The 22112-nt window shown below is 37.8% G+C and overlaps 1 protein-coding gene across 6 annotated transcripts in view; it reads left to right on the plus strand.

Annotated features, from left to right (window-relative positions):
* Sec15 (exocyst complex component Sec15) overlaps positions 1 to 22112 on the plus strand; it is a 233595-nt gene that overhangs the window by 110765 nt on the left and 100718 nt on the right. For all 6 annotated transcript variants that reach the window (XM_067147038.2, XM_067147037.2, XM_067147041.2 and 3 more), the window contains exon 8: positions 6801 to 6968. In XM_067147038.2, coding sequence (XP_067003139.1) covers positions 6801 to 6968 — 168 coding nt within the window. The remainder of the gene's footprint in view (positions 1 to 6800; positions 6969 to 22112) is intronic.

Consider the following 22112-nt stretch of genomic DNA (forward strand, 5'->3'; position numbering starts at 1 on the left):
AACATAATCTTGAGGGATGACTCGTTAAAAGATTGATAATGAGAGATGCAGTTTGTGTACAGTTGTTGCTAAGCAAGGTCTTAAAGGCATTTGTTTTAACGGCACGTTGAAGAGTGGAAAGCGACATACATGAAGTCCTAGGATACAGTGTAGGACTTAAGCTCCTCAGTTTGATGCAGATATATGAAGCCTGAAGAAAAGGAGACTTAAATAGATCAGGTGTTTATAGACTCAATTGTAATAATTGTAGCGCATCTTACCCTGTTGGTCAAACAGGTAGGAGCTTCCATACAAGATACATAGAGCATGTTAACACCCTGAAATATAACATTTTCAGCCATGGGACAGGACATGAGTTATACTAATAAGTTCACTAATATCAACCAAGACATGAAAATTTGCAAAGTTATAGAAAAAGGCCCCCCTGCTCAGTATTATGGAAAATTCATGCTCATGATGACCTTGAACTAGAAAACACTACACAATTACCATCACCAATAATAGGAATCACTTCAAAATTGTTTGTATTTGAAGGACCACACATCGCTGAAAAATTCTCATGCACAAGAAGTCTTTTGTTGTTGTTGAAGGACCACATGTAATCAAGTTGCACTCCGTATGAAATTGTTTGCCATTTTCCAACTTCTGTTTTTCATACATTCGCTTAGCATTCTTAGTCTTCCTACCAACACCCATAATCTATTAAAAGAAGTGAAACTACTCACAAAAATGAAATGTTTACATCTTCATGTAAAACAGCATCTTATAGTCCATGTAACAACAAACTTTCTCACTCCCCAAGGCAGCTGAGTAAACACTCCATGGAAGAACACTATGCGTCGAGCTGTTTGCTCTTTGAATATGCAATGAAGCGATTTCCTTCCCAAGGCAGCTGAGTCTTTGATGTAGTATTAATGCTCTAAGGGCTGAGTAAACCTTCCGTGGAAGAACACTGCGCGTCAGGCTGTTTGCTCTTTGAATGTGCAATGTCTGGACTTTTTTTTTAATAATTTCTGTTTTTCATTAAAATAAGTGAAACTACTCACAAAAATTGAATGTTTACGTCTTCATGTAAAACAGCATCTTATAGTCGTGTAACAACAAACTTTCTCATTCCTCAAGGTGGCCGAGTAAACGTTCCTTGGAAGAACACTACGCATCGAGCTGTTTGCTGTTTGAATATGCAATGGCGGGAGTTTCTTCCCAAGGCGGCTGAGTAAACATTCCTTGGATCAACACTACGCTCCAAACTGTTAAAAAGTCCTTCAAAGATCTTCGTCACGGAGACAAATGTACTCATAACTTTTCTCAGAATCTACCAATTTAAGGAGTTATTACCTCAAAAGAAAGTGCTTGATCCACTGAGTGTTTTTAGACAAAAACAAACTGCGTACCTCAATTAGAATAAAAGATATGATTGCTTCAGTGAGAAAAAAATGTTGAAGAAATGAGACGTCAAATTGAATGTGCACTCATAACTTTCCTCAGAATCAACTAATTTGAATAGTTAAGAGCTGAAATGAAAGTGCTTGATCCACTGAGTGTTCTTAGGCCAAAATGAACTCGTATCTCAATTAGAACCAAAGATATGATTGCTTCAAAAAGACAAAAAATTGAAAAATCAAATAATTTCAGGAAGGTGGAAGTTGAAGTGATTTATAGTACTTGTTGACAAATCTGTGCATGAATACCTTTCAGTTTTAAAAAATGTAGGAAATCAACCGGATAGAATAGCCGGAATAACTGACTTTAGTTTTCATAAAAACAAATAAATATATAGATGACCAACTCCGTAATAATACAATAACTAGAAATTGAGCAGTTACCACATCGACATAAACTGTGTCTGAAAATCTGATAGTTACTGAAATATCTTATCCTTTCAACTTGAGAAAATTGCATTAATAATAATAATAATAATAATAATAATAATAATAATAATAATAATAATAATAATAATAATAATAATAATAATAATAATAAGAGAACATTGTGATATTCGGAACTTGGAATACGAAACTGCGATCGAGGAACTCTTGAACCAATCGCTAATTCACACTCTTTACATTCAGATAATCATGAAGATGACGCTAACATAGGTCGTGGATCCAATCTCCACCATCCCACACATTCTCATTCACACTTCATGCAATAAATCAAAGAAAACGTGGCGGCATGTGTTCGTGCAGTTTGAAATCCCATTATCAAATGAATCTAGTTTTTGTCTGACTTTAATTTAAATCCTTCTTACATTTACATTTAAGCCCCAAGCTGTTCACTGCATCTCAAACATCAAAGGAAAAAAAAAAAAAAAAGAGGCTAAAGCAATAAACTGACTTATAAAAAGGAATGACATTAACCATTCAGCTATAAAATCTGAATAAAATAAAAAGGCAAGCTGTGTCCTCATGCAACTGGTCCACATGTACTTTACAGTTATTTACATTTACAAGCTTACTATCATTTACTGAAATAGGACGTGGTCCTTCCAGGCAACAGCTAAACCTACTGAAATTAAATAATAAAACTAACCTATCCCCTTGGCTACATTAAAACTGTAAACACATACATAAATACATCGCAAATCTGGTACTCATCTTTTTGATTCGGCCGCCTGCCTACGGACAGCTGGCTCTTACTCCTTTTAACCAACCATATTGACTGTGATGCCGTCAAAATTGAACTGGATCAGTCCTCGGTTCTCCATCCTGGCATAGGAATATGTGGTCTCGTCGTCATGTTGCTTCTGCCAATTCAGATCTTGACTAAAACATCTGTTCATTCATGGTATTGAAAAACTGGGTCAAGACAACCTGCCAGTTACTATCTATGACTGTCGGGGTAATTTCCAGTGGCCGTGGAAAACCAGTTCCCATTCAGCCGCGGGACATCTCTTTGCTTATATAACCCCGTAACTAGGTCAAAATTTCCCCACCTACTCCACACTTCGCCTGTGTTATGTCACAGCTCAAACATCTGCAAACAGTACACGCATGCTGGACTAGAAACTGTGATGTTCGTGTCCTTGAAAAATCTACTTTAAATAGGCAGGCAACTATGTGTAAATAATAATAATAATAATAATAATAATAATAATAATAATAATAATAATAATAATAATAATAATAATAATAATAATCGTATGGCCTCAGCTACCGTGTACAGACATTTCAATTTGACGCCATCGGGCTGTCTGCTCGTCAATTTTGATGTTCCGTTTTACTCTAGGCAGACCGAGTAAATCAGAACTCTCTTGGGCGTCTACGGCTGAGATTTAATTAATTTTGTCGGGTAAACACCAAATATGTTACCAGAGATCTTTTACATGCCGACGTCGTATGACATGGAGTGTCGAATGGACTTTCTTCCGCCCTTTAAAAATCAGACTACCTCTGCCGGGTTTGAACCCCCTATCTTGGGATCCGGAGGCCGACACACTACCACTGATCGACAGAGGTGTGTAAATGATCATCTCGGAAACTGTTCCTTCCGTCTGCAATTCGAAGATACTAACTGCAAATTTATCTTAAGTTAAATTATGAGTAATTCGGTGCAGTCTGAGCGTATATAGCTAAATGTTAGAAGTCTCCCACACAATCAAGATACATAATACCTGACTCCGCACTCGTGTAAGTACAGTATACTTCTTCTCACGACATTACACCTTCCAAGACTCCTGCCAAATAATGGGGTAGTTAGCCCACACGCTGGTCGCTTTTATTAATTTGTCTTCCCAGACACTGTTGTATGCTCGTTTAGGGCCATCTCTCACTTTAACCAATGCATAGCCAATATCGGAATGATGCTTACCTTTCCATTGGTTCAAAACATCGCCTGCCTGGCGCTTACTTCAAACTTGTGTCGTATGACCTTCTAGCTTCTCGCTGGGCTTCTATAAATGTGGTCCGTTGGTCCATGCCATTGACTTACATTATTTCCTTGTTCTAAACCAAGCCCGTGAAGGTCGGGTGCGTCATGTAGAAATCCCTCCTTCTTAATATAGCTTGCGAACAAACAGACCCTCGGCTCCAAGCTTCCTGTTGAAATTGTGAAATGTATTGTGAATGTGTTTGGTTCCTGCAAGTTACAAAGACTCACTATAATGAAATGTTCTCTGTACTCTCAAATATGAATGATTAATTAAATGAGCACTTCAATAAGGGCTCAAGACCTCATGTGTAACACAAAGTTAATTTTATGAGAATGAATAAATGTCATATGGTTGAAAATGGAAAACAAAATTATATCTATTACAAATACTGTAGTTATGAATGAAATATGATAATAATATTGATTAGAAATTGCAAAAAAAGTTTTTATTCTTTTAAGATTTTCATTTTGTGGTTGCGAGGTATCAGCAGACAAGTGTTTTAATGTATGAGGTACGAGATGGTGGTGTCGATTCATTTGAAGCACTTCTATTGAATATTTATTCCCTGTTCTCCACACAGAACAATAGTCGCAACAAAATTTTTTGAATGATTTGCAAATATGAGATCTCTATATTCTTAAGCAGTGATAAATATTCTAAGTTTATGTTTAATTTGTAAGTTAATTTATTACCTTAAATTAGTTGTTCATTTGATGTATTTTTCTTTCTTTATTATGATTTTTTGACTCATGTAAATAAGTTTTGTTTGTTAAGAAGGAAGCCACACTTTCCGTTGTTAACTCAGTTAAATGTAACTTGAAAGCTTTTCAGTCTGTCGAACGCACAAGTTCAATGTAAATATTGTACTATAACAAACCTGTTAAAAAAAAAAAAAAAACATAATTAAGCAAGGATTTTTTTCCAGAAAGTAGCAGGTATGAGATCTCTGTTCTTAAACGGAGATATATATATTCTAAGTTTATTATTTATTTAATTTGTAAATTATGTAAATTGAGTTTCCTTGTTCTTTTACGGGTATGTTATAGTGTAATATTTCTACTGAACTTTTGTGTTCGACAGACAAAAAGCAAGTTACATTTTTTCCATATAGAATTAAAATGTCTATGGACTGTGTGATAACCAATTTCATTTCAGTGTTTAAATCTTGTTGCTCTCTCAGCTTTGACATCCTCCCAGTATTTCTAAGCCTATCGGCCAGTGCCTTCTTGTGCTCTTCAGGTAGAGGTCCTCTCCATCTTTCGGGTTTTGATTCCATCTGTCTAAATTTGGCCCTCTCATGAAGTTTAACTTCTGGGATTCCAATCTGTCTCGGATCCTTTTTACATTCCTGGAACCACATTGGTTGTGTTGACTTTGGTTTGACGAAATTCCGTATTCTTTCCATTAGTCAGTCATCCTGAAAATGTGTTTGTAGAATAAGTTTTCTTAATCCGCGGTTACTCGCATGGTGAGCGTGGCGCTCACCTTCGTAGTATATTGCTTCTTGTTGGAATATTACAAAACCTCCGTAAGTCCCTGTACCTTTGTAACAGATTATTATGAAGGGGATGTGTCAGTCATTTTCATTATCTTTGAAGATAAACACCCGCAATTTATTATTAGGCACGGCAGTGTATGTTTGGTGAGCGGTGCGCTCAGTAGCGAGGAACTGTGCTACTTATATTTCGCTCATTGTAATAAGTCAGGTTTTGTTTTATGCTTGTGTTTAATGCGAAATGTTTATACTGTGATTGTTGTTAGACAATATTTACAAGTTATTGTGGCATCCAGTGATCAGATACTTTCATGATTGTGTGAAACGAAGGAGGGAAGGTCTTGAACATAGAGACTAATGGTATGAAACAGATAAGGTTTACGGAAGTGATCATAACTCTGTTTCAGAGTGTCTGCAAGTTCTGGGGAAGGAGAGGAACTTTCGTTTATAGCAAACTGTGATATCAGTGTACATAGCTTGTTTTACGACCGGATGCCCTTCCTGACGCCAACCTCAGTTGAAGAGCTAATAAAGATGAAATAAATGATCGTGAACGAAGTTGGCTAGACAGGTGTAAGGAATCGGCTGTAGTCTGTGAATAGAAACTGCCCCGGTATTTGCCTGGAAGCGTAAACAGAAAACCATTCTCAGGACAGCTAACGGTGGGGATCGAAATCACGCGTCTCCCGAATATTGAGCTTGCCTCCATAGCCGCTCCACTCGGCCATGTTCCTAAATAAATAACTATCTCAAATGGACATATTAAAAATACCTCCATATTTATATGGACATATTATAGCCTTTAAACATAAAGGCGAGCGCTGCGCTCACCAGCAAGTAACGGTGCACGTAAAGACCTAGCGAGTAATGCTGGGTTAATCGATACTCTGATTTGTTCTGTCTTGTGGACTTCATTAGATCTCGATCATACATTCCCATCGACACATCTGTTACCTAGGATCTTCCTTAATATCCTGCATTCTCTTTTTTTCCCATTTGACTGACTTTTCCCCATCTACTCATGGTCAAGGTTTCTGATTCATACATCCCGCAGTTTTAACAACTGTGATGTACTGCCTGAACTTGGCTGCTATACTCATTGTCCTTTTGTTGTATGTGTTCTTCATGAGAAGTATGTCCAATCTAACTTCCATATCCTGACGTTAATAGCTTTCTCTTCTACCCCGTGCTCCTCAGATCACCTCACTTGGATATCTGAAATGTTTTACTTGTCTAATCTTCCCATACTGAGTGATCATTCAGTCTGGTCCCTCACTGATGTTAGTCATGTTGTTGTTATTATTATTATTATTATTATTATTATTATTATTATTATTATTATTATTATTATTATTATTATTATTATTATTATTATTATTATTATTTTGATCCTTCTAGACAGAGTCTCAATTTCTTTATCCTTCTTTGTTCCAGCATGAAACTATCACTGGATATCGTGCCTACATTCATGGTATTGTGGGATTCTTTGTTGTTGAAGATCACGTCTTGAACACAGGGAATGGTCTAGTTAACCGAACCTACCTTGATGAAGTTTGGAACATGGCTCTTTCTAAGATAGTAAATGCATTACGAACACACTCGGTAAGTTAATTTTGTTTGTCCTGTAGGTCTTCATAGCCTAATGCATATGCCACTGTTCCGTTCATACAGCATTTACTGAATGGTCTTTGATACAATGCTGTTCAATAAGTTACTAAATTTATTTTCTAAAATTGTTTTGATGTTCTTTTCTCACTTATTTAATATTAGCATGGCAGGATATTGGATTTCAGGAATGTCATTCGATACAAGAATGAGGAAATGGTGGAAATACAGGCAAGAATTCAAGTTGCCAACTGAGCATACTTCGCAGTACTACCACTTTTCAGAAGTAGAGATATAAACCAGAGCTTAAAAGTTATGCTATACAAAACCCTCATTCACAGTATAGTGATATATGGAAGTGATACGTGGACCCTCCCAAAGAAAGCCGTGGAGAAGATAGATTCCTTCGAAAGGAAAATCCTGAGGAGAATTTATGGACCCATATGCGTACAAGGGGAATGGAGAATTAGATATAACAATGAATTATATTCCCTGTATGGGGAGGCACCCCTGTCGCATGCCATTCGAATGAAGAGACTTAAATGGGCAGGTCATCTAATTAGGATGGAAGAACACCGAATCCCAAAGAAGGTATTCTTAACACATTCACGCCCGTATCCGAGTTATTGCCTATAGCGCGTGAGCATGCTGTGGACCGTATCCGAGTTAGCCCGGATAAGCGCAACCTTGAATTGCAGCCGTTCCTACGCAGCTGGGATCTATTTTGGTCACAAATATGTGCGAGAGAGACGAAGGTAGTACCCTTACGAATGTTTCTACTCAACAGAAACCACATGGCCACGGCGATTTTCCCTCCTAATGCACTTTTTTTGTTTTGTTTCTGAAGGTAGCCTAGCGCTGGCCCAGCTGGCTGCGTAGTTGGTTTCTGATTGCACAAGCGTGTGTACAGTCGCGTTCTGAAGTGCAACCATGGCGTGTAGGGACAATGTAAGTGTTGACGAAATTGCCGACATCCTTTTCAATGAAGACTCAGGTGATGAACTGAGTCCTGAACTAAGTGAAATTGAAAGTGACAGTGATGACAGTGAATACGATTCTCCCGGACACGTGACAGAAAACATAGTACTGGTATCTGAATGTTCGCCTTTATATCGCCCCCCTGCGATCCCATTTACTGCTAAACCAGGTATAAATACTGAAACAGAAAACACTAACGAGATGTCATTTGTAAATCTATTTCTCACAGCTGAATTTCTCGAATACCTATGCGAGCAAACAAATCTGTATGCGAGTCATGTAATCAGTGCTGCGCCGCGCCCCTTCTCTAAACACTCTCTTGCTCAAACGTGGAGTCCGGTGACTGTTTCAGAAATGAGACAGTTCCTGGGTTTGATGCTCACTACCGGCATTATTAGTAAACCATGTCTCAGAATGTACTGGACAGAAGATCCAATTTTCTCCACTCCTATTTTCTCAAAGACAATGTCACGAAATCGCTTCGAAAGTATCCTCTCATTTCTCCACTTTAGTGACAGCAGCGAATACGAGCACAGCACCGACAGATTGTATAAAATCAGACCTATTTTACAGAAACTTTCGGACAGATTTACAGAGCTTTATACCCCCAAACAGAAAATTGCTCTGGACGAAGGAATGCTAGCCTGGAGAGGGCGCCTAAGATTCCGCGTATATAACCCCGGTAAAATAATAAAATATGGCATTTTAGTGAGGATGGTTTGCGAGTCTAACACGGGGTACATCTGTAAACTCATGATATATGATGCAAGTGGTGCGAATTTACAAAGCACAGTTTTTCAGCTGCTTGAAAATTATCTTGGCCAGGGGTATACAGTCTATATGGACAATTATTACAATAGCGTTGGACTCGCGAAACAATTACGGGAACAGAACACTGCTGTATGTGGAACGATACGGTCAAATAGGGGTGTACCAAAAGATCTAAAGGAACACCAGGCAATTCTCAAACGGGGGGAAATGACTTTCAGGAGGGACGAGGATGTATTGCTTGTTTCTTGGAGAGACAAAAAGGTTATTACTATGGTGACTACCATCCATTCGGCAGAAATGGTCGAAACAAAGAAATCCGGAAAAATACAAATGAAACCAGAGTCTGTGACCGACTATAATCAACACATGCATGGTGTTAATACTGCAGACCAGTACTTGGCGCTCTATCCTTTCATGAGGAAAACTATAAAGTGGCCGAAAAAGGTGTTTTTTTATTTACTGTACTGCTCACTTTTTAACGCATTTCGGCTCTTCCAGAGCTCAAATCCTCAAAAATCAAAAACATTTCTGAATTTCATGCAGACAGTAGTTAGGAACTTGCTCCAGGAAAAAACTGAACCCGACATACAAGTACAGTCACCTCTCTCCGACATCTCAGCTCCATCTACTTCATCAGCTCCAAGTCAACGTCCCGCGATTTTGCCTCCAAAAAGGGCACCGGCCAAGGATCCACCATTTAGGTTAGATGGGAAGAGAAAAGAGCATATTCTCTTCAAGTTTCCACCATCAAATAAAGTAAAGTTCCCTTCAAGAAGGTGCAAAGTGTGCTTCAAAAATAAAATTATTAGTGAAACACACTATTTTTGTGGAAAGTGTGGTGTTCCCATTCACCCAGGAAAGTGTGACATTAGCTACCACAGCCTACAGAGATACTAGAGGACTTCATTAAGGTATGTGGAAAATTTTGTTTCCATATCTTGTTTAGTTTGGAACTTATTGTGAAAAGAATTCGTTGTTGTTTGCTCTGCCACTAACAGCTGAAATAGCTGGGCCAGCTCTTTAAATAGCCAGCTCAGATGATGGGCGTGATTGTGTTAAGAGACTTTGGAGGAGGAAGGCCACGTAACAGATGGGAAGATGGTGTACATCAGGACGCAGCACACATCCTCAAGATCCGGAATTGGAGAGTAGCTGCACGAGATCGACAAGTTTCACAATTAAGTATTTATTTATTTTCCACCTAGTCGATACAATGATTGCTTAAGGCAATTTTTAATGGTTAAAAGTGGTTCATGTTTCGTATATTATCAACATCCTCAGCCACATAACACTGTTTAGATGAAAAATATATAAATTGAATCTATTGAAGTGCGATACGGACCATGAAGCTGATTTTATGTAATCGACAAGTTTGGCGGTGAGCAACTGGGTAGGCCATGACCCGAAAACGGGCCGTCGCGCCATGCGGGGAGGGGTGGAATGTCATTCGATAGTGAAATAGGGAAAGAAAATTTGGAATGCGTACAAATGTCTTATTTATTCATATAGTTGCTATTTACATTCACTGTATAGAACAGTAAAAAAATTTGAGCATAAAAAGTTGTTGATGGAGATTTAAAGATTTTTCAGAAAGTTTGTAGTAGACTTTTCCTTATCTGCTGATTGTCGTTTCTTTGTCGCCTTGTCACACGTTCTATGTAGATATAATACATCAGTGCTGGAGTATCTTCTTGTTGTTCCATGGATTTCAGTGCTACTTTGAGGGATTTGAATCCTTCATTGTTTAACACCATGGTTATAAACTTTTTATTTCTTTTCTGTTTCTTTATCATCAGTCGTAACAATGCCAACAGTTTCTTCATCAGTTACTTCAAACTGGTCATCAAGGGCAAATCACTCACTGAGGACTTAAACATTTGCAACTGCACATCCATGGATTTGTTTCAGCCAAGGCAACATATTGTTGACGTTTTCCATCCTAATCTCTTCTCTTTCAGAATTCTTCACTGACTCCTCCTCACAGTTTGTAGCAATTCTTATATGTAATTTTAGCAAAAGTTTTAGACTTGGCATACGTGTATCGTTTCACAGAATTTTGAGCATCACTTGTAAATGTTTTATTTTTAAAAAACCTAAAGAAACTGCCTGGTGGAATGATGATATTAAAAAGGCTCTCAATGACAGAAACTGTGCAAGAAGATCCTTATATCAAACAAGAACGCAGGGAAATCAACATGAAATAGAGAAGTTGTCACTTTACAGAAAGAAAAAATTACAGGCCAAACAGTTGGTTGTAGCTGAAAAGCAGAAATGCAAGGAAGATCTGGCTACCAAAATAATGCAAGATGGAAATAAAAAAACTATTATACAGTATTGCTAAGTATAGAACAACTCAATGAATCTATCCAATCTGTAGAACTCCCTAATAATGAGGTGACTAGGGATAAGACTAAAATATTACAGGAGTTCCAAAGGCACTCTGAAACTTATGCTGAACTGTTATGAAAATGTCACTCCATTAGGCGATGAACCTCATAATTTTGGCAGCACAAATACCACTAGTCTGACAAGGTGGGAAGTAGAGACAGCAATATCTAAGCTGAAAAACAACACATCAACTGGATCAGATGAATTTAGTGTTGAGATGATCAAAGCACTAGGAGAGGTAGGACAACGGTGGATGTACAGAGTACTAAATAGAATCTGGAAAGAGAATGTAATACCCAATGACTGGAAGCAAGGAGTCATCATCCCATTGTTGAAAAAAAGGTGATAAAAAGAAATGTACCAACCACAGAGGTATAACTCTGCTGTCACATGGTCTCAAAATCTATGAATCCATCCTTGAGAGCAGGATTAGAAAATACGTTGAACCTGCACTTGAGGAGGAGCAACATGGATTTAGACCTCATAGATCAACTATAGACCTCATTTTTGCTGCCAGAATGCTCTATGAGAAGTATAGGGAGAAAGGTAAAACACTTATAACTGTTTTTCTGGACATCGAGAAAGCATACGACCATGTACCATGCAAGCATATATGGGAATGTTTGAGACATAAGAAAGTGCCCGATGACATCATAGCATGAGTACAACGATTATACGATGAAACCAAGTGTTGTGTCCAGGACCAGGATGGAAGGTCAGGTTGGTTTGAAACGAAGAGTGGAGTCCAGGAAGGAAGTTGTCTTTCACCACTTCTCTTCATAATCATAATGTATGAAGTTTTAAAAGCAGTTAAGAGAAAGGATCCAACAACTAATGCCCTGGTTTTTGCTGATGATGTATTGGTTTGGGGTGAGACAGAAGCGGAAGTACAAACTAGACTAGATCTCTGGCATGAAGCAAAATGCCCCCATCACTTGCTGTGATGTCATGGCAAAATGAAGACAGTTGGCTTGGTGATGAGTAGAAACTCTCCAACTGTTCATCTAAGAATTGGAGATGAGGAGATGGATATTGTAGACAACTTTCAGTATTTAGGTAGTGTTCTGTCATCAGACAGTACCATACAAGAGATTACAAATACAATACAGAAAGCTTCCAAATTCTATCACGTTGTACGTCAAATACGTTCAGATGAAACATTTTCATTAGTTTCCAAGATCAGCTAGTACCTCTATTGACGTATGGCCTGGAAGCAGCAATACTTACTGGACCAACGAAGCGTTGTGTTCTGGAATCAGAAATGAAGTTCCTCCGTTCTTGTCTACAAAAAACAAAAATGGATAAAATAAGGAATGTGGATATCCGACAACAGCTTGGATTGGAAAGAAGCTTGCTGGAGACTCTAGAAGTGAAGAGATTGGAATGGTATGGTCACATGAAAAGAATGAACCCTCACAGGACTCCTCATCCATACTTTGACCACAATGTTCCTGGAAAGAGACCAAGAGGAAGACCTCATGATATTTGGGAAAAACAGATAATGAAGGACCTTGAAATTAGAGATGTGAACTGGTGTCACATATGAGCAGCATCTGTGGATGGATAGAACAAACTAGAGGAGGCTCGTACACGACTGCACCCGGCTTGCTGGAGCGAAGAAATGATGATGATGACATGTGAATGTATAGTAAGTTTGTCTTCATAATTTAGCAACCATGAATTATATCTAAATTGTTAATATATACATTTAAAAAGATGAAGGATGAAAATATTATTTCCAATTAGTTTCAATATTCCATGACATCACAGCAAGTGATGGGGGCATTGGCCATTTTTGTGCTGAAATCAAGATAGTTGCGTCGTAGTAGTACTAGTATTGCAAGTGGTGTCATTACATTCGTCTCGTAGAATTCAATCATACTAGTTACCATCGGTCATTATAAATTCCATATCTTCATGACCAGGTAAGTTGAAAAGTTGAAAATTGTGCTCAATTTGCAAAATGTCTTAATATATTTAATCCATGTGGACAAAAGTCACATTTAGGAGGATAGGGGGGAATCTGAGGTATCAAGGGAACTCTAGTAGTGTGCTGCAGAACATGTCCGAGAGTACCTACACTACAAGACGGTGGAGGTGTCTGTGTGCACTGAGAAGTACAGCCCATCATTTCTACCGCGACTGTGGCCTAGCAGTTGGCTGTAGATGATGAAGCAGTTGCTAGGGCCCTCTTGCAGACCATCTCTGACCATCTTTAGCTCGTCATGGATAACCATGCCCAAATGGAGAATGCGCATTGAGTGCCTGAGTTTGACAAGATTGGCAATATGGTTATGTGTAATTTGATTGGTTCATTTCTGTCAGAAAGATTTATTCTCTGCCATAAACTTTGTGGCCACTCCTCCAACACAGTCAGTCCTCCGTTTTCTTCGTTTTACGAATGTTTCGGTCAAAACAGAATGTCGGTTAACTGAATGCCAGTTCAGTGTTCTTGCAACCTGATCATTTAGCTTTGTTTGATGTTAATTCAGCATTCGTTATAGAAAGTTTTGAGGATTGTGCATAGGTCTGCTTGCAATTTCTCTTTAACCCATTAGCTTAACATTTTGTATATTGTGGTGGGTTGTCAAGGTCCTCAAACTAAAATGTCTTCTAATGGCTAGTTTTTTAAATCTCAAGTTGTGGTTCCAATACCTTGTCATTTAAATAACTTGAGAAACAAGTTTTTCTGAATCTTCAAATACACCATAGTTCATGGTGTGGGTTGCTATAGTCAAGTCTTAGTGCGTGAACCATGGGCAATGTCCGAGTGGCCTTGTAAGTGATCCTGTTTCAGGATACCAGTTTCTATGGAATAGGAGTGGGCCTCTCATATGTACTCTGAGTCATGGTCCTCAAGGTGGCTAGGGCTATACTATCCACTGGTGATCTCTAACACATCAGTGGAGAGATTCTCACTGGGACCATGTGTAAGTAGGGTAACATCTTGCTTCACAGAATTTTTGACAGGGCAGTAACTCCTTTCCAACAACTTGGCGAAAGATAGGAATTCGATGGGGCTTATGGAAGAAAGTAGAACTGACTGAGTTGGCAAGAGGATGCACCTGGATGTGTTTGGAGTTGATGAAATTTGAGTAATAGGAGATAACAGGAAGAGAGAGATTATAGTTCGTAACAGATGTTACAAAGTGAAGGACAGAGTGTGGGATACGACTGTTCATCAGGAATACTATTGCACTCAACATATTTTCTGATTAGGCACATAAGGAGCGAATGATACGGGTAGGTTTAATAGTTGAAAGAATTAGGTCTGTTTACCTTTCGTGCCTGGAGATGAGGACCAAGTTGTCAAGTTGCACTGAGCAATGTAGTCAGGGTTAACACCAAGGATAGGATAGTACTAATGGGCAATTTTAATGTGAGAGTTAGAAACAGAACTGAAGGATATGAGAAGGTGTCAGGTAAATGTGACCAAGATATGGAAGCTAATAGGAATGGGAAACATTTTCTGGACTTCTGTGCCAGTATTGGTCTAGCAGTAACGAATGCTTTCTTCAAGCATTAGACTGTTCACCACTACCCGTGAAAAAGTAAGGGCACCAGATTCATAATAGACTATATCATAACCATCCTTGAATTGAGAAAATCTGTTAGGAATATGTGGGTATTCTGGGGATTTTTCGATCTTTTAATATGTCATAATCCTAAAATAATTATCATGTTTTAGACTCCAATATTATTACAAATATTGTCAGCATACTACATTTTATATTGTAATAGTTGTTTAACAATCTCCAATACGTTTTAAATGACAGTTTTTAACAGCACTCATAAATAATTTCCAATCAGGTACCTGATCTATCCTAAGGTGAAAAATATGGCTGATGATGCCTACTATTGATAGGCGAAACATGTACCATCTAATATGTTAATTTCATGTTAACAATTTTGATAAGGACAATGTTCTAATTTTTTAAATTATATTGCATTGAATAGGTGGATGAATAATAAAACATACAAGTGTTATTTGATACAGACCACTGTCAAATCTGTAGTGAATTAAGTATTTCTAAGCCTACGATAGGAATAATGAAGTGAGGGCAGCTTATGAAAATACAAGGAATACATATCAGAAATGTCTCAAAAAGGAACTAATGCAGAAAGGTAATTTTACGTAGATAAAAGAAACTGAGAAAAACAAATAATTGTTGAATCAAAGAAGAATTTGTAGGAAAAGTTTAGTAATAATCTGTAAAGGCCAGGTCAGGCAACAGGGAAACCTTTCTGGACAGCAATAATGAATATTAGAAAGGGAGTAAGAAAGGAAATTAAGTGTTTTTGGATAAATCCCTGGGAAATATTGGACAGGTGAAAGGAATATTTTGAAAATCTTCTCATCATAAAAGGAAATCTTTCTGTTGATGTTGCCAACAGTCAAGCTCATGAGGAGGAGGAGGACAATGATGGCAGTGAAATTATGCTCGAATTGGAAAGGATGATAAATACAGTAAACTACATTGTTGTAAACCAGCAGGAATGGATATAATTAGACCAGAAGTGGTGAAATATAGTGGGAAGGCACGGATGAAATGGCTTCACAGAGTGATAAGATTAGTGTGTAATGTTAGTAAAGTACCTTCTCATTGGATGAAAGCAGTAATTACAGTTATCAAGGTATTTCATTGATCAGCATACCAGGCAAAGTGTTCGCTGGCATTTTGGAAGGGAAGGTGCGATCCGTGGTTGAGAGTAAGTTAGATGAAAACAAATGTTGTTTCAGACCACAAATGGGCTGTGAGGATCAAATTATCAGTATGCGCCAGGTAGTTGAAGAATGCTATGAGAGGAATAGACAGTTACGTTTGTTAAACAGAACAATAACTATACCAATGAGGAAAAACAATTTAAACAAAATATAAAAATAATAAAACAAATTGCAGCCGAAAACAACCATCTTCCCAATACAGTAGACTGGCTACTAGAAAAACAATTGAAAAAACATAAACAAAGCCCTACCCGAAAACGATTAATAATAGCTAAAATTTTCAAACAGGAAGGGTTTAAAATAGCTATCAGAACAAACAGCACATTACAGAAATTAGTAAGTGCAATCTTAACACAAAAAGACCATTTTTTTAAAATCAGTAATTTATGAAATCACATGCCAAGAATCAAATTGTAATGTACATACATCAGCCAGACAAAACGTAATTTCCACACCAGATACAAAGAACACAAAAACTGGGTTAGATACAACGGACACTCGGCATTCGGCGAACACACGTATGACAACTCCACACCACTTGACAAATATTAACACAGGTATAAAAATTGTACACATCGATAATAATAACAAATCATTGAATGTTAAAGAACGTATCAAAATTGCAAAAAAAGTTAACCAAGGCAACCTCAATTAATGCACACATTTAAAAAATTGACCCTTATTCACACTACTTAATTTCTGAACAACATTCCCCACTTTTTGCTCTAGCATTTAATGAATCCCACTGGAGGTTACTCTGACTTAAAAGTCTGACATGTGGGTTAGGATATTCTTATCTGTAGTACCGGTTCTCCAGACGTTTGAGTAGATTATCATTTAACAATAAAAATATCTTACAACATACACTTTAATTCAATTCACACATTTGATCAGTCAAATCAACATAAATTTAATGCCAAATTCACAACAACAATGTTAATAATGAAATAATAACGGTGATGATGATGATGATGATGATGATATGAATATAGTTCCACGAAGCCCATTCACATAAACGTAAATTATATAATGAAAAATTAAAGAAAAACTAGCCAGCCCATTGAAAACTCATTACACAAACCTTATAGTCTTCAAAACAATTCAAATTGTGATAATATAACAGTATTAATAACGAAAATGGTACCTTAATTTGAATGTGCTTAAATGTTATGTAACCAACTACAATGCCATGTATATGTGAAAAAAAAAAAAAAAAAAAAAAAAAACAAAAAAAAACATTATAATAAACTGGAAGTGCTGTGTTCCAAAAGAATTGAAATAAGCCAAAAAAAATTGATATAACGGAAAATTACCGGTATAATAGGCAGCCCATTAGATGCTCATTAAGAACTCTTTGCATCGTTCATATATATATATTTAAAAATGTAACATGAGAAGAAGAAGAAGAATAATAACAAAGGCAACAACAACAATAATAATAATAGATATGCAGGACAGGTGTGAATAAGGCTTAGCCAAATAAGCACCCGCGGATCAACTGAGGTAAACAGAGAAATGGTCAACGGCCTCGACGGCAGAAGGGGACATATCCCAATGGCAGAGAGGGCGGAAGAACCGAATCAAATCCACTTCGCGTCTGACTTGTAGCAAGCGGCAAGTGGTCAGCGTCTGATCACCAGAGGTGCGGCTGTAAATATGCTCCAGGAACTAACAATCCCTGGTTCTACACCACTAGCGAAAGCTAGAAGATTGCTTACAAGCAGACATGACTCGTACAAGTAAAGACAAAATTACCCCAGGTGGACAATCCACCCACTCTAAAGTGGCAACCAAGCATTCGGATTCTGGGGAGCTTGGGCGAATACGAGAGAGCAAGTCGGAGTGCTCTGATAAACTTCCACGAAAGACTCACACTTTCATTGGCACATTCAACATTCAGACACTGATTCAAACAGGAAAACTGCACAATCTCACAACAGAACTTACAAAGCAGAAAATCCAAATTCTGGCCCTACAAGAAACGCGCTTCACTGATTCAGAAACGATGGATTACAATAATTATAGGATCTTCAAAAGTGGAACAAACAAGAAAATTGGTAAAGGAGCAGCATTGTTAGGAATGGCCTTCTGTGTAGACAAAAAAGTTTTGGATTCAGTAATAGAGGTGAAACCCATCAACAATAGGCTTATGACCTTAAGAATCAGGCATACAAACAAAAAATACACCTTTATTAATGTGCATGCACCAACAAATGGAGACAATAAAAAGGAGCCTGAAAAAACAGAAAGATTCTGGGAAGAACTTGAAACAGAAATGGCCAAAATCCCTAAAAATGATGTGAAAATTCTACTCGGTGATTTCAATGCACAGCTTGGCAGAGAATACAAATACAGGAGGACAGTGGGAGACTATCCAGCCCACAGATTCACTAATAAAAATGGCACACGCCTCATTGAGTTATGCCAACAAAATAACCTCAAAATTATGTCAACATCACTCCGGAAGAATCCCAAAAAGCAAAAAACTTGGCGATCGCCCATCCATCATTTAGGAGAATTTCAGATTAATCATGTGGCAATATCATATGATTACCAAAAGGAAATTCATGATGTGCAAGTGCGCAGAGGTGCTAACATCGATTCGGATCATTATTTAAGCAGAATCAAAATTAAATTCACACCCAAAGGGAAATTCAACAGGAAAACATCGGTGATTCCAAAATTTGATCTGCACAAAATCAAGGACTCCAAAATTTCAGAAGAATGGGAAAAACGACCTGCAGAGAACTGGGAGAATTTCCAGACTAAAATCATCGAAACGGCGAAGGACCTAATCCCTCTTCGCAAGAAACCAAAACATCCTTGGTGGAATCAAGAATGTGAGACCGCACTAGAAGAAAGGAAAAAGGCATTTCAAAACTACAATTGTAACAAATCAGAAGAAACACAGAAGAAATTCTTCGAAGTTCGCAAGCATGTATCCAAGATTTTAAGACAAAATAAACGGAAATACGTCAATGTCCAACTGAAGTCAATTGAAGACAACTTCAAAAATTACAACACACATGATTTCTACAAGACCTTTGCGAACCAAATTAAAGGATATTCCCCACAGAACCTTTGCTTTCGGAAGCACGGTGGTAAACTAGCCTTGACAAATAAGGAAAACTGCCAAGAATTAGCTACATATTTTTCACAGCTTTTAAATTGTCCAGAACTCAAAAAGAGATTCCCGAAAGTACAGCCAGAAATCATACCGGAAAATTCGGCACCACCAACTCAAGAAGAAATTTATTCACATATCAAGAAACTTAAAGACAACAAAGCATCAGGGGAAGACGGAATTGTAGCTGAACTTCTGAAAAATTTAGGCCCAAATTCACTCAGAGAAATTACACAAATAATTCAAAACATTTGGCAAACCGAAAAGCTCCCGGATGACTGGAAGATTGCTCTAATCCATCCACTACATAAAAAAGGCAGCAAGTTAGACTTAAACAATTACAGAGGAATCTCTCTTGTATCAGCCACATACAAAATACTATCAGCCTGTCTCTTGCATAGAACACAACAACAATTAGAACCCAAATTATCAGAATTTCAAGCAGGATTCAGACCAAACAGGTCATGCCCAGAACAAATTTTCAACCTCAAAACCATACTTAAACTACGAGCCCTCAGACAAAAGCCTACAGTATGCACATTTGTAGATTTCAAAAAGGCATATGATTCGATAGACAGACCCTCACTATTCCAAATTCTAGAAGAGAGAGGACTAGATCCCAAAACCCTAGAACTCATAAGACAAACACTAACGGGCACAAAATCTAAAGTGAAATTTATGGGAGAAATTTCAGAACCCTTCGACATTCAAACAGGTGTGAGACAAGGTGATGGACTCCCTCCTATTCTGTTCAGTGTCGTCCTAGACAAGGTTATGGAAGAATGGGAGAAGGAACTCAAGAAACGTGAATCTTGGAAACCGATCCGATTGGGCTTTCCCAAAAACCACCTCTACATACCATACCTTGCATTTGCGGACGATCTGGCGATTTTAACAGAGGATGAGGAGATTGCCATCAAGCAGCTTGAGATACTTAAGGAATCTGCAGAAAAAGTGGGACTACAGATTTCATTTGAGAAAACTAAATTCTTCTGTTTAAAGACAGATATCACAAGCCTGAGAACAAAATACGGTAAAATCGACCGGGTCTCGTACTTTAAATACCTCGGAGAATTCATCGAACCGACAGGCCTTGAGAAGATCTCACAGCAAAACCGTCTCCAAAATGTCAAGAAGGCATTAGGGTTAGTTCAAGACATCTACAACAAAAAATGCATGTCAAGACAGACAAAAATTCGGCATTACAACACAGTCATAAAACCAACAGTCCTTCACGCAAGTGAAACATTGTCACTTAACAGTAAACAAGAATTAGAAGAAATAAAAAAGCAAGAGAGGAAGATCATCAGGAAAATCCTAGGAGCAAGATATACCCAAGATGGTTACAGGCTACAATCAATCAAAACAACAGAAAAAGTTTCAAACATTGAAATTGACATTAAGAAAAGACGAATGAAATTCTTTGGACACCTCACAAGATTACCAGAAAATCGACTGTCAAAAAGAATATTAAATTATGTTAGCTCACTTAAGAATTCAACACCTTGGCTGGACGAACTTCGAAAGGACCTCAAAAACGCAAACATGTGCAACAGACATTTTAGAAAGAGACACCTTCAGACACAAAGTCAACAAGTGGGAAGTTACATCAGAGCAACCAAAGCAAAAACAGTGCAGACCGACATGGTCAGAAGAACGTAAACGAGCCTTCTCAGAGAGAATGAAAGCCTATTGGAAGAACAAGAAGAACCCAAAGAAAGCTTGATTGAGTTGTTTGCTTAACGTCTTCCATTATTGGGAGAATACGCTAATAATAATAAAGGGGGCCACTAAAAGTAAAATACAGCCTGTCATTGACCTAGTCAGGGCAGCGGGTGTGGCATAGTGAAACGTCAACGGACCGAATAACCATTTCGACTCACCACAATGACAGAGCAACGGTTCTCAAACATATCACATTCTATGCTTGGATGGAAACAAAAGAGGATTTCATTAAGATAAGTTCCAGATTTCAAGTTCAAAATTATTTAATGAGAAATGAACAAATGTTTGGACATTTATAAATATTTGAATATGATTTGATAGAACTGATGATGTTCTTTCAAGAACAAAACATGTCATTCTATTTTAATTAAGTTGTTTCTTTTTCATATATAATGCTATCTTAATTTTTTTCTCTTTCAGATAGTTTAGAAATGTATTGCTCCAAATCAGTTTCAGCAGACTGGAGAACGTAACAGTTATATATATATATATTTTAAATGTACTCCTTGTAGCCATCTGACTCCCTCCCTCCTTATTCCTGACTCGCTAAGGAGTTGCTGACTGTCGTTTGACTACCTCTCGCTCACTCTCGATTTACTGAAGACTGTCTTGTGTTCTCCAGCTTTGCTCTTTTCTGGACCAGTAAAAGACTCCATATAAAGAATCTTGCAGATTTCACTTCCAGATCATTCCAGGCATCTATCCATTCTGACAGAGTGAGTTGGCTGTGCGGTTAGGGTCACATAGCTGTGAGCTTGCATTCGGGAGATGGTGGGTTCAAATCCTACCCTCAACAGTTCTGAAGATGATTTTCTGTGGTTTCCCATTTCCACACAAGGCAAATGCTAGGGCTGTATCGTAAGGCCAGAAAGGCCACGGTCGCTACCTTCCATATCCTAGCCCTTTCCCATCCTTCCGCTGCCGAAAATCTTTTGATGCATGATTGCAACGTAAAACAACTAGCAGGAAAAAAAAAATCCAGTCTTAGCCAGTTTCCAGCATATTTTGTTAAGAAGGAAGCCATACTTTGCAAGTATCGACTCAGTTAAATGTAACGTAAAACCTTTTCAGTCTGTAGAACACACAATTCAATACAAATATTACATAGTAACATTGGACTTGGACTTGTAATGTTTATCATGGTGACGTAACGCTCATAGCGCCATGCAGCACCATCTACTTCAATTATGAAATATCTTATTATTTACTCTTTTCCCAGACCACAGTAAATAATTATTCCTGCTTCATTGTCTTCATAGAGTAGTGTTAATGAACCTGACAAAGGAATACATATAATTTCTGTACAGGAGACTACAAATTGGTGACCCCGACATCATCCCTGTGAGTACAAAGGAATTATTTTTTTCCGTGTGTGCATTGTTATATTTACACAACACATGCTGTCACTATTTTCATTGTGCCAGCGTAT

The sequence above is a fragment of the Anabrus simplex genome, chromosome 5 (genome assembly GCF_040414725.1).
Source record: "Anabrus simplex isolate iqAnaSimp1 chromosome 5, ASM4041472v1, whole genome shotgun sequence".
NCBI lineage: Eukaryota > Metazoa > Arthropoda > Insecta > Orthoptera > Tettigoniidae > Anabrus > Anabrus simplex.